General features: G+C 32.1%; 1 protein-coding gene across 2 annotated transcripts in view; it reads left to right on the top strand.

Annotated features, from left to right (window-relative positions):
* CRISPLD1 (cysteine rich secretory protein LCCL domain containing 1) overlaps positions 1-12,537 on the top strand; it is a 181,043-nt gene that overhangs the window by 160,739 nt on the left and 7,767 nt on the right. For both annotated transcript variants that reach the window (XM_044657947.1, XM_044657948.1), the window contains 3 exons: positions 3,950-3,993; positions 4,086-4,158; positions 10,087-10,162. In XM_044657947.1, the coding sequence (XP_044513882.1) occupies positions 3,950-3,993; positions 4,086-4,158; positions 10,087-10,162 (193 nt within the window). The remainder of the gene's footprint in view (positions 1-3,949; positions 3,994-4,085; positions 4,159-10,086; positions 10,163-12,537) is intronic.

Here is a 12,537-nt window from a genome sequence, read left to right as displayed (position 1 = left end):
AATGCAAAAACTCAGAACTTTCATTTGGAGTGACATAAATTTTTTTTTAAAAAAAATTTAACTATAATTTATTTGGACTCATTGTTAGTGTTTTAGTATTTCCTTGCATCTGTTTCTGCCTAGTTAGAATTCTTTATACAAAACCAAAATGTTTTCTACAATGTATTGATGAGATAGGAAAGGTTAATAGAAATGATTTATGTCAAATATTAGATATGAATAGATGTGATAGATGATAATAGATGTGAAAACTGCATTTCAGTGAGAAAATATAGATTGTTTATACAAAATTTATTATAATTTATGTATTCATTATATTGAATTTTACTGATTTAAATTTAGATTCTCATTCTAAGAACATTATAAAATATTGAATATACCTCTCTCTAGATATGTGTTTGTAGTAGAAGATAGAATAACATACTGCTCCTCCTAAAATAAATTTGCAAAGAGGTTTTTTTCCCCTCTGCAGGGTATGTTGTAATACTTTTTATGGTCATATAGTAATACTTTCTTCATGAAATACAATACAATTCAATTTTCACTTCATTCACATTAGATTAAACAACCACCCACAAAGATTTCTTAGAAGTAATACTTAATAATTAGAGCAGGTTTTGTAAAAGATTTTCTTTTTGGGGTATGGAAAAATGGGGAGATTTTTTTATATTGTATATTAGTAATCATCATCATTATTGATATTTATTTTAAAACATTTGTAGAATAAAATTCATTTTATATTATGCTTAAAATAGAATATTTTCATTCTCAAACCCAGCCCCTCACTGAAACACTTAATTCTCTTTGATAGTTGGTATTTCATTCATGTAAAATTGATGTCTTTTTTGGTGGGACTTGTAGGGGAAAAGGTAATATTATGCAATATTGAACATTATGACATACTGAGATAGATTGAGGTGAGAGTTTGGAGAGCGATTTTTTTCATGCTTAAAATATCCTTTTACTATATGGCATTCTGTTGTTTAAACTTTACAAGTATTAATACTATATCCCTAAAACAGTGTTATTTAAAATATTTTTGTATTAGGAAAGTTTAATAGTTACATTTTTAATTGAACCTGTTGTAAGGCAAAGAATGAATTCATTTATTATATTCATATCTTCAGTTGAAAATACTGGATCTCCTTAAAACATTATAGACTTGCATGAAACTCATAAGAAATCTGATAGTTGAGGTTAATTTAATATAGATTACTCTCCAGTATGCATTTTACTTAATGCATATACCTTAAGATCTGGAATGTAATGAGGCACAAGTTGACAAAAAATTCTAATAAAGTTCTAATAGAATGTTATAATAATAATGTTTTTTAGATTACAATCTTGCAACAGTCTATTTATACAAAGTTCAGATTTGGGATGACCTCACCTGTCCCAAATATAGCAAAAGATTTTTGAATAACTTAATTGTCACAAAACCTTAGCTAACTCTCCAGAACATATTGTCTGTCTACTAAAAATGATCTAAGAATGATAAACATTGTGTTGTAGTGTTACAGAGACTACACTGATATTAGAACTATATGTTGAATATTGTTTACATAAACTTTCTTTTTATGTCTTTACTTGGATAATCTATTTTGAGGAAAATGTCAAGAGAGCAAGAACCACTCTTTTCAACTGTTCTAGTACCCAAACTCTTTCCTCCATCCCACTTACCTTCATTTCCAACCTGTACCCCAGGTTTTATCTAACCCTTTCTGGGATGCCAAGAAGGGTTAGAACCTGGGCAAGGTGGCTAGGAGGGAATGTTAAATGAACCAGGGAGTAGTACTTAAAGAGAGGATTTCATTTCTAAAGTTTGTGTTATTTCAGTTACAGAGCTATCATCTCATTCTTGTGATAAAACACTAAAAAGATTTTAATTACAGTAGGCTGGAGTTTTGCAGTAAGCTTTGGTTTCCTTTGGGATGAAAGGTCACAAATACAAATTATTTTTATTCTGCCAAACACAACTTTTTTACATTTTTGAAGTAAATTTTATTCTTGATATCTGTGAAATAATATAATTTTGTTGTACTACGAAGAATCATGAATTTAGTGAGAACAAGATAATTCTAAAGTTTGTGTTTTACATTTAATTGTTTTTAATTATCCTTTTGGCTATGTTAAATAGCATTGAGAATTTCTAAACAAGCCTGGATGAGTTAAAATTTTTTTTTCCTGCCAATTACATGTAATAACAAATTTCCATGTAAGTTTTCCTAAGTAATGTGATTGAACTTTTCTCCCTCCCTTCCCTTTCCTCTCTTGGTGCTGGCAGGCAATTAATTTGATCTGGGTAATACATGTATTATCATGCAAAACATATTTCCATATTGTTCCTTTTTAAAACCCCAAACCTAAGCCCAAATAAGCTGCAGTAAAAAATCATATGCTTTGATCTTTATTCTGACTCCAACCATTCTTTCTCTGAAGGTGGATAGGTTTCTTTGTCATAAATCCCTATAATTGTCCTGGATCATTGCTGAGAGTAATTAAGTCTTATCACATTTGATCATCCCTCAGTATTGCTGTTAATGTATACAATGTTTTTCTGATTCTGCTTATTTCACTCTGTATCAGTTCATGTAGGTCTTTCCGGCTCTTTCTGAAATATTCCTCACCTTACATACATTCCATGACCTTTATATATCACTCTTTGTTCAGCCATTCCCCAATTGATTGATATCCCTTTAGTTTTCAATTCTTGGCCACCACAAAAAGAGCAGCTACAAATATTTTTGGGCAAGTAGGTCCTTTCCCCTTTCTTTTTATCTCTTTGGGATACAAATCTAGAAGTGGTATTGCTGGATCAAAGGGTATGGTTGGATCAGTTCACAACTCTACCAGCAATGCTTTAATGTCCCAATTTGGCCAAGTTCCCTCAACATTTATCATTTTCTTTTACTATCATATTGGCCAATCTGATAGGTTGAAGATGGTACCTCAGAGTTGTTTTAATTTGCATTTCTCTAATCAAGGGATTTAGAACATTTTTCCATATGATTATTGACAGCTTTGATTTCTTCATCTTAAAAAAATCCTTTGACTATTTTCTAGTTGAGGAAAGACTTGTATTCTTATAAATTTACTGAGTTCTTTATGTGCTTTAGAAATGAGACCTTTATCAGAGAAATGTTATATAAAAATTTTACCGTTTGCTTTCTAATTTTAGTTGCATTGACTTTGTAGAAACCTTTTAATTTAATATGAACAAAATTATTCATTTTACTTCTTGTAATAGTTCCCTATCCCTTGTTTGTTCATAAATTCTTCTTGTCCCCATATGTGACATGTAAACTATGTTCTCCTAATTTACTTATAATATTACCCTTTATGTCTAAATCACATACCCATTTTGACCTTATCTTCCTATAGGGTGAGAGACATTAACCTATACCTAATTTTTGCCATTCTATTTTCCAATTTTTCCAGCAGTTTGTGTCAGATAGTGAGTTCTTATCCCAAAAGCTGGGATCTTTGTGCTTTTCAAACACTAGATTACTGAGGTCATTTACCCCTAATCTATTCTATTCATTCACCAATCTATTTCTTAGCCAGTACCAAATTGTTTTGACGATTACTGCTTTATAGTGTAGTTTAAGATCTGTTACTGATTGCTTCTCAGTCTTTTGGCTAAGATCGAATGTAAGATCTGGTACTGCTAGACCACCATCCTTTACATTTTTTTCATTAGTTTCCTTGATATTCTTGATCTTTTATTCTTCCAGATTAATTTTGTTATTATTTTTTCTAGTTTTATAAAATAGTTTTTTGTGGTTTGATGTGCATGGCACCTGGATGAGTTTTTTAATATGATATGATTTACTCACATTTTAATAGGAAACTTTATCAAAGGCTATGCTTCACTGTTAGCAGTATTAACAACAACCTTGATACACTTTAGAAAATTATTGACTCATTCTATCTTTGTTTTTATCTTTAGGAAATATCAATCTGCTAATTCCTTCACAGTCTCTAAAGTAACAGGTTGGTATTGATGGTTTTAACCCAATTTTTAATGCAATTAGTTTTTATTACTTTCCCTATATACTTATTCATTTTTACTTGCATTTCTTTAGTTCAAGCCATCACTTGTGAAACAACAGTGGAACAGTTATGTCCATTTCACAAGCCTGCTTCCCACTGCCCAAGGTAACATTCTTGAAAACTTGACTCTTGTTTGTACATTTAAGATTGGAGTTGAGATTTGATTAGTATAGGTAACTGCCCTCTGAGGAATTTCCATATAATAATATACAGGTTGCAACCTTTTCTGTAACTTATAGACTGAGAAAGTATCCCAGGCTATTTCTGGAATTTAAGAATTAATGAATTATATTATATTATTAATAGTATTAGAGTTTATTGTAGCTAAGTCATACAGCGTATTTGAAATCCTGCTTAATAAACTTAAAAGTTTTTGATCCTGGGTATGTAGCTGAATCTCTATTTGTCTTAGTTTCTTGATTGGTAAGGTAGTGTTCATAATAGCATCTATCTCCCAGATAAGTACATGCAAGTGGAACCTCTTGTATTTTTAGAGTACTTCCCTAAAATTACTGGAAAACTAATATAATTTTATTCCTGTCATACAAGAGCTAATACATAGTTGCCTACCTTACATACATGATGCATTAAGTTGTACACATGTTAACATCTACATAGGACTGTGCTGTATGATGCAATTTATTGAATAATTTCTCCACAAAGATACTTTTTTCTCTTTGGGTTTTTATGACACTTCTCTACTGATTCTTCTCCCTGTCTAACTTCTTTTTGGTCTCCTTTGATAGTTCAAGATGCTGTCCTCACCCTTTGTCTCTATACTCTTTCTCTTTCTGACTTTATTATCTTCTAGATGTATACCAATCATCTTTTGATAGGTGACTCTCACATCTATATATTCCACCACTCCATCTTGTACTCCAGTTTTGCATCACCAACTGACTTTTGGATATTTAAAATTGGATGTCTTGCCTCAGATTCAGGATGCTCCAAACAGAACTCATTATCCTTTCCTTCAAAATTACACTCTTCCCCTCCTTATTTCTGCCCCAAGGCCATGGTTATCCATCTAATCATTAGGACCAGAATATAGAGTAATCTTCAGTTCCTTACTTTCCCTTATTCTAAAAATCCATTTAACAATTTGTCAAGCTCCTTCATGGCAAGAGCTATTTTATTTTTGTCTTTAGTACAGTGCCTTGCACAGAGTTGGAGTTCAATAAATGCTTTTGGATTGGTTTTTTGTGGCATTATTTCTTGTTGTTAATTTGTTTGAGCTGTGTCCAACTTTTTGTGAACCCATTTGGGCTTTTCTGCAAAGGTACTGGAGTGGTTTGCCTTTTCCTTCCACTGTTCATGTTACAGATGAGGAAACTTAGGTAAGCAGGACTAAGTTACTTGCTCAGGGTCACATAGCTAAAAAGTGTCCAAGGCCAAATTAAAACTCAAGAGATGAGTTTTTTTTGACTCCAGGCCTGGAACTCTTTCCACTGTTCCACCTACTTGCCTTCTTTCAAAAACAGATATTACTACATGTTTGGTCTGTTTCTGAAGTTATTTAATTGCTGTATAAGATTAATTATTTCACCATCCTATCTTTAACTTGATTAATCTCCTGTATTTTTTAATTCCAAAGTATGATCAAATTTAACTCTTACTACAAAATAACCAGAAATTATAAATGCCTACTATCATTCTCTAAAGCTAAAGATAAAGGTGGGTGGAAAATGTTATCAACTAGCATTTGGTAAGCACCTACTACGTTACAAGTATTTTATTGGAAACTTTGGTGATTCAAAGATAAAAAAGAAATAGTCAGGAGGTTACATTTTAAAGAAATAAAAGGTAGTATTTGTGCAAAGGATCTCAGTGTTGGGCATTTTTTCATTAATGTCTAATTCTATTCAGCACATATTTATTGTGTATATTATGTGCAAAGAACTTGGCATAATGTACACATAAGTGTGCTTAATAAATAATCCTTGAATTGAGTTAGCTTCTATAGTAAATATCAAAGCCCCAATACTGCATATGCTCTATATATGTGCTAGTTGGAGATATTTTGATGAAGATGCACAGATTAATTATCTAGAATAAGAATGTTTTGTTTAAAAGTACAAACATAAATGAAATATAGTATATAACTTTGTAGCTATAGTCCACTTATTTAATTCATTAAGCATAATTAATGAATAGTAAGTATCCTGAATTATACATGATAAATTATAATTCTTTATGTAGGTCTGTTAATCTTTGGTATGCCAAAAAAATAGCCCTTTGGGCCATTTCATTGTGATCAAATAGTTAAGCGATTAGTTTTCATTATTGATTGAAATACTTAAATTTGTAATCGTGACTGCTTTTAAATATGTTGTGATATTATGAATTAAATTTACTTTAATTTTGCCTTTAAATGACACATTTTATCATAAATAAAGGCATCCTTTGAGTTGTAGTACTTTAAGACCAAGCTGAAGGATATATGCTAATCTATATCAATAAAGGGAGTTTTTTTTTTTCATTTGGAGTTCCATATACTAATAAAATTACAACTATTTCCCTGACAAAATGCAGCATACACTGAGTTCCATAAGCCATATAAAAAAGGGCATCTTATTACTCAGTATTCATGCCATATATGTTATTCAGGTAATGGGAGATTCAGGTAAAGAGGAGATGTATTTTAGTAGGTGATCATTCTTGTTTCTCAGTCAGAATGTTGTGGGTAACCTTAGAAAACCCATTATGCTTTAGATTCTTCAGGAGGAAAAAAATAACATCAAAAGAAAAGAAGACTCATGCTCTTTGGTACTTCTAACTCCATATTTGGGTGGGTGGAGTACCTTTTTGTGGGTAGCAGAGAAGGCATCAATATTGAAGACTGTCTTGACTTTCTGCATGGTTATAAATATTGCCCAACCACTGAAGTACTGTATAGCTACAATCAGTTTTATCTTGGACTATTTAGAGTGCTCAGAAGTAGTGGGGTTTTGAAATCGTTCCAAAAAAGCTAAATGTCTTAAATGATGGTGGCTTCACTGTTCTTTGATTTTTTTTTAACCCCTAGTCATTCCCTTCACTGAAAGCTTTCCTTACCTGTAATTTGTTCTAAAGAAATACAAAATAAACAAGTGAAGGGGTAATTTTTTAAATGACAAATTTATGCCTTTTTGGGATACACATTGAAATGATTTCTTCAGATTGCCACTTAGGCATTGTAGTCTTGATGGAATAGAAATTTGATTTGCCCTATTCAAATTTGAATCTAAAATTTTCTTAAGTTAAAAAAAATTTACCATAGAAAATCTAAATTTAAGGGAAATCAAATTATGTTATATGTTTTATAAAACTATCATTTATTTTATTTGTACAATCCCTAATTGCTCTTTATAAGTAAGGAATGATAATAATTAAAAATGGAACCCCACCAGAACCCCATAGTTCTCAACTATGAAAGAATTCATCTTCAAGTATTTTTAAATATACCACAAATAAGAATCATGTTTTCCAAATTATAACTACACAAAAGAAGGATCTCATATGATCTGACTAATTTTTAATGCAAGTAACAATCCTGTTTCCTAATAACAATGTAATAAATTTGTAAAATGCCGAGATTAACAAGTTAAACTGAAATATAACTGTAATGAAAAAAATCAATTTGCTTTTTGGGTAAATTATCACTTCTACCTATGAGGTTCTTTTTTAAGCAAAGGAGATGTCATACTCCACTTAAATGGTGAGCACACATATTTTGTAAGAATGATGACTATACTAAGAACTATGTGCTGTGTCTTCTTTCAGGAAGTTTCCTTATAACAAGTCCATTACAAAGGGGTTATAACCTTTCTCAGGAAACATTTCCCTTTTTTACCTTTGGAAAACTAACTTTTTAATAAAATTCTAAACTGTTATTTAGGAAGATTCGATTGAATTTACTATTTTTAGTGATTCTTTATGTGTTAGAAATTCCCATTAAGAATAAGCTAGGATGAGTTTGGGAGTTGTTTTTAAATACTTACCTTCTGTCTTGGAATCAATACTAAATATCAGTTCCAAGGCAGAAGAGAAGTAAGAGCTAGATAGTTGGGACTAAGTGATTTGACCAGTCACACAGCTAGGAAGTGTCTGAGGCCAAATTTGAACCCAGGATGTCCTTTGTCTAGGTTTGGCTTTCAAACCACTGAGCCACCTACCTGTCCCAACCAATATGATTTGTAATTCAATTCATCAAGATTTTTTTATATCTCCTTCGTTTATAAGGCAAATAAACTAATCCTTGCCCTCAAGAAGTTTATATGAGCTACAGATTACAAAACAACCTCAATCTGAGGAGCCACTGCTTTCATTTTATCTATTGCACCTTGAACTCTTTGCCAAGGAACAGACCCCCAACTAAAGTAGATTTCTCTGAGGACTGAACACAAAGAGAACTGAGCAAAGAAAAGCCATATTTTAGATTCTGAATAGTGTCACCCACTGCCCAATGAATCAGCTGTGACTTAAGAATATTAGTTAGAAATGACCTCAGCTGTTATATAATTTTATCTGCATATCAAAGGAGATAGTATTTATAAAAAAAACAAAGTAAAACATTTCCTGCAGTACAATATTAGGTGCTATAAATGCTAATTCCTTTTCTTCTCCCCTCTTCTCAGACTGGTTCTAACCTTAACTCACATTACTCCCATTCTTGTAATTTATTCCTCAACCAAGCTATATTATTTGCCCTCCTTCCTTCCTTCAAGTCTTCCTTTGTTCTTCTGTCCATATGCCTCTTTACTCACCCCAACCTTAAAATGGACTTCTGCAGCCTCTAGAACCCAACTCCCTTGCTACCTTTTCCTAAAACCTAGACATGCCTTTCAAAACCAAGGTAAAAGTGGTTTTATTTTCAACTTTTGTGGAGCAAATTGTGCTCATACCACTGTCTTTTCTTTCGGGATTTTTTGTATGCTTTTTCTTCCCTAACACCATTATGCTGTAAGTTATCTAAGAACAGGGAACTATGTCAGAGTTATTTCCATATCCCCTGTGACTTGTCCTAGTAGAACTTAGTTTATTTGGATGAGTAGATAGTGAATTGGGAAGGAGAGATCAGTCGGCGCCTCATTTCTCAGCTATATTTTTCTAATGGGACATTACTGGAAATATCACAGGATTTTTCCTCTAAAAGTTTCCCTATACTTACTTTCCCATCTGACATGTTCAAACTAAGGCATATTATTACATTTTTCTTTTAAAAATCCCTAAAAGTTTTATGTGTGTATGAATATGCACACATGAGTATGTCTGTGTATTGAAAGGATATGCTATTTGAATCTTAAAAATGAATGTCATTCCTGTGTAGTAGAAAAATATTTGAAAGCATTATCTAAAATATTTAAATTACTTGTAATAGTTTTCTAACAAGGTATTACTGATCCTTTTTAGCAATATCTTTGGCATTCTAATATTGCTTTGATGTTATATTTGTGCCTTTCTATGTAAAGTGTTTTCTTTTTTTCCATTTTATATGTTTCTCATTTGAAAAATTCAAATTGGGTCATGCCTGATGAACTTGTTTTCTCTTTGACAGCCTGTTGAACTGAGAAAATACAGGGCATCTCTAATTTGATGTGGTTAGTTGAGCACTGACAATGTTTAAGCAGTAAAGATCTGGAAACGCTTTTAAACCAGAGGCGTATAACATCTCTGGGTCATGAATAAGATAGGGAAAAGTTTCTGAATTGCTTCTAGCTTACATTCTTGAATTTAGAAATCATATTGGGAATCTACTTTCCAGAAAACTTATTAAGTTCCAAAGACATATGGAGAAGCTACTTTCTGAATAATATTCAAGAAGTTTGTGTGTGTGTGTGTGTGTGTGTGTGTGTGTGTGTGTGTGTGTGTGTGTGTGTGGTTTGTTTGTTTTCTTGGCCCAAAAAAGGAGAAAAAAGAAATGTAAAAATAAGTTCAACAAATTTTTTCTATTGTCACATTTGCACAAAAAGGAATGAGAAAGAAAAAGAAATATAGGTCAGAGTTTCTTTTTATATTTATGAATGTATATTCATTATAAAATATATTTTTCAGGGTATACTGTCCTCGCAATTGCATGCAAGCGAACCCGCACTATGCTCGTGTAATTGGAACTAGAATTTATTCTGATGTAAGTAGCCTGATTTATATAACTCTAAAGTACTTACACCTATGAACTATATACCATTAATTTTTTATATCTTCACATGACAAGGCAAGGAAAAATTATAGGTTAATGTACACTCATTTAAAACAAATGCATATTAGAGTTAGAAAATAAATATTCATAATTTTCTGATCATAGACACTATTCTCCTTCTGCCAATGTCTTTATTCCTGAGGATTGAATTAAACTGGCTGAGACTAAGTAAAAATGTGGAATCAAATTTAAAAAATACACACACACACACACACACACACACACACACACACACACACACACACACACACATATATATTGCTATTTTTTTCTTGTAACGTAGTTCTTCTCTAACTCATGGAGAGAGATTTCTTGTGATATTATTGGAAAGAGGAAAAAAAGGTCATTTCTTGGTGTTAAGTGCAAGGGAAAAATAAAATTTATCAAATATTAAAAGTACTTTTATTGTCAATATGACATTTTAGGATCCTAGATTCTAGTGGGCACGGCAAGTTTAGTAACTAAGAAAAACCTGATAGATGAGGTATATGGAAATAAATTGTGTAACTAAAATCAGGAGGGTTTAGCAGGGGAGCTATCATGGCAGAGAAAAATATTTATGTTAGATTTTAAAGTATAGTTTAGCATGAAGGAATGGCCACTACATTCTAGGTAAGTCTCAAACTGAGAGATGAGCAAGCTACATGCAGGGTTTAGGAGAAGGTGGTTTGCTCATCTACAGTGAAAAGTTTGAGCTCACTCCCACATGAATAATCTGAAAGCAATTAATATAGAAGTGTAGAAGAGAGCTGCTCCCATGAACTTGTAGATGGAAGTGTCTTTATGACATATTGCAGGGTTTTAAGTTCTTGGAAATCACATAAGCCATCCCTGAGGAAGATGATTATTGCTTTCATGAGTCATGAAAAACTCATGTTTCTCGGTGTTCTCAACAAGTCCTAGAATGTTAGAGCTAGAAGTTAGAAAACTAGCATATTTCATTATATATAGATGAAGAAACTGACCGCCCCCAAAAGGGAAATCATTTGCCCAAGGTCAGAGCTGGGATACAACTTTTGTCTTCTGTTGATCAGTCTAGTATTGTTTTACTGTCCAGAAATAGTAGTCCTTGTTGTCATCTTCTCTCATCCTCCAGACAATCAGTTCCCTAGACCTATTGGTGTTGTCTTCTTACCTTCGTCCCTTTCCATCTCTACAGCTACTGCCCTCGTTCCCAGGACCTTCACCCCCTTCCCTGCTTCCTATGCTCCATTTTAACTTTTTCTTTCTAAAGCACAGCTCTTATGTTATTCTTCTCAAAACATCTTTAATGAGTCTCATTTGCTTATCTACTAACCTCTCAAGACATTAAAAGCTCTTATTTATCTACTCTTAGGAAAATTTTCCAAAAAAGATCTTTTGTTACTATCCCAATGGCCAGCATTTTAAATATATATCTTTAATAGCTTAAAAGTTCACTAAGACTTTTGGAATATCCTATATTTGTTGAATTAAAGAATCCTCAGAGAATGAGAAACTCTCTATAAAGTAAACATTGCAGGTAATTATAACTTTTTTGGAGGGAGAGGCTATTTACTTTGTACCTGTAAAATATATATCTATATCTATATCAAATCTATATAAATAAAAATAAAAATATAACAAAAATTATTTTTGTTAATATATATTTATATTTATATATATTGTTGTAGACTTGGTACTAAAACAGAAAGAAATAACATACATTTTATTATTTCTTTCTGTTTTAGTACCAAGTCTGCAACAACTTGGTACTAAAACAGAAAGAAATTATATATATATATACATATATATATATATATAGTGCCAAATCCACTACAACTTGGTACTAAAACAGAAAGAAATAATATTATTTTTACCAAGTCTACAACAAAGAGTAAGGCGTAGGCAAATGAGGTTGAATGATTTGCCCAGGGTCACACATCTAAGAAGTGGCCGAGGTCAAATTTGAACCCAGGTCCTCCCAACTCCAGACCTGGTACTCTATCCACTGTGCCACCTAGCTGCCCCCGTACCTATAATAATCAACAGTTTCCTAGATTCTTTAAAGATTAAGTGACTTTACAAGGGTTCACCCAGCCAGTATATTTCAGAGGTAGAAGTTGAGACCGGAATTTCTGGTGCTGAAGCTGACTGACTATACATTTTTTTTAAATTTTTATTTAATTTATTAATTTATAAAATTTCTCCATGGTTACTGGATTCATGTTCTATCCTTCCCCTCCTCCCACTCCTTCCTATAGTCCACACACAATTCCACTGGGTTTTACATGTGTCATTGATCAAGACCTATTTCCATATTATTGATATTTACACTTTGACTGACT

This window comes from Gracilinanus agilis, chromosome 1, assembly GCF_016433145.1.
Source record: "Gracilinanus agilis isolate LMUSP501 chromosome 1, AgileGrace, whole genome shotgun sequence".
Classification (NCBI taxonomy): Eukaryota; Metazoa; Chordata; class Mammalia; order Didelphimorphia; family Didelphidae; genus Gracilinanus; species Gracilinanus agilis.
The sequence above is the reverse complement of the archived record's forward strand: the minus strand, read 5'-3'. Positions and strand labels throughout refer to the sequence as shown.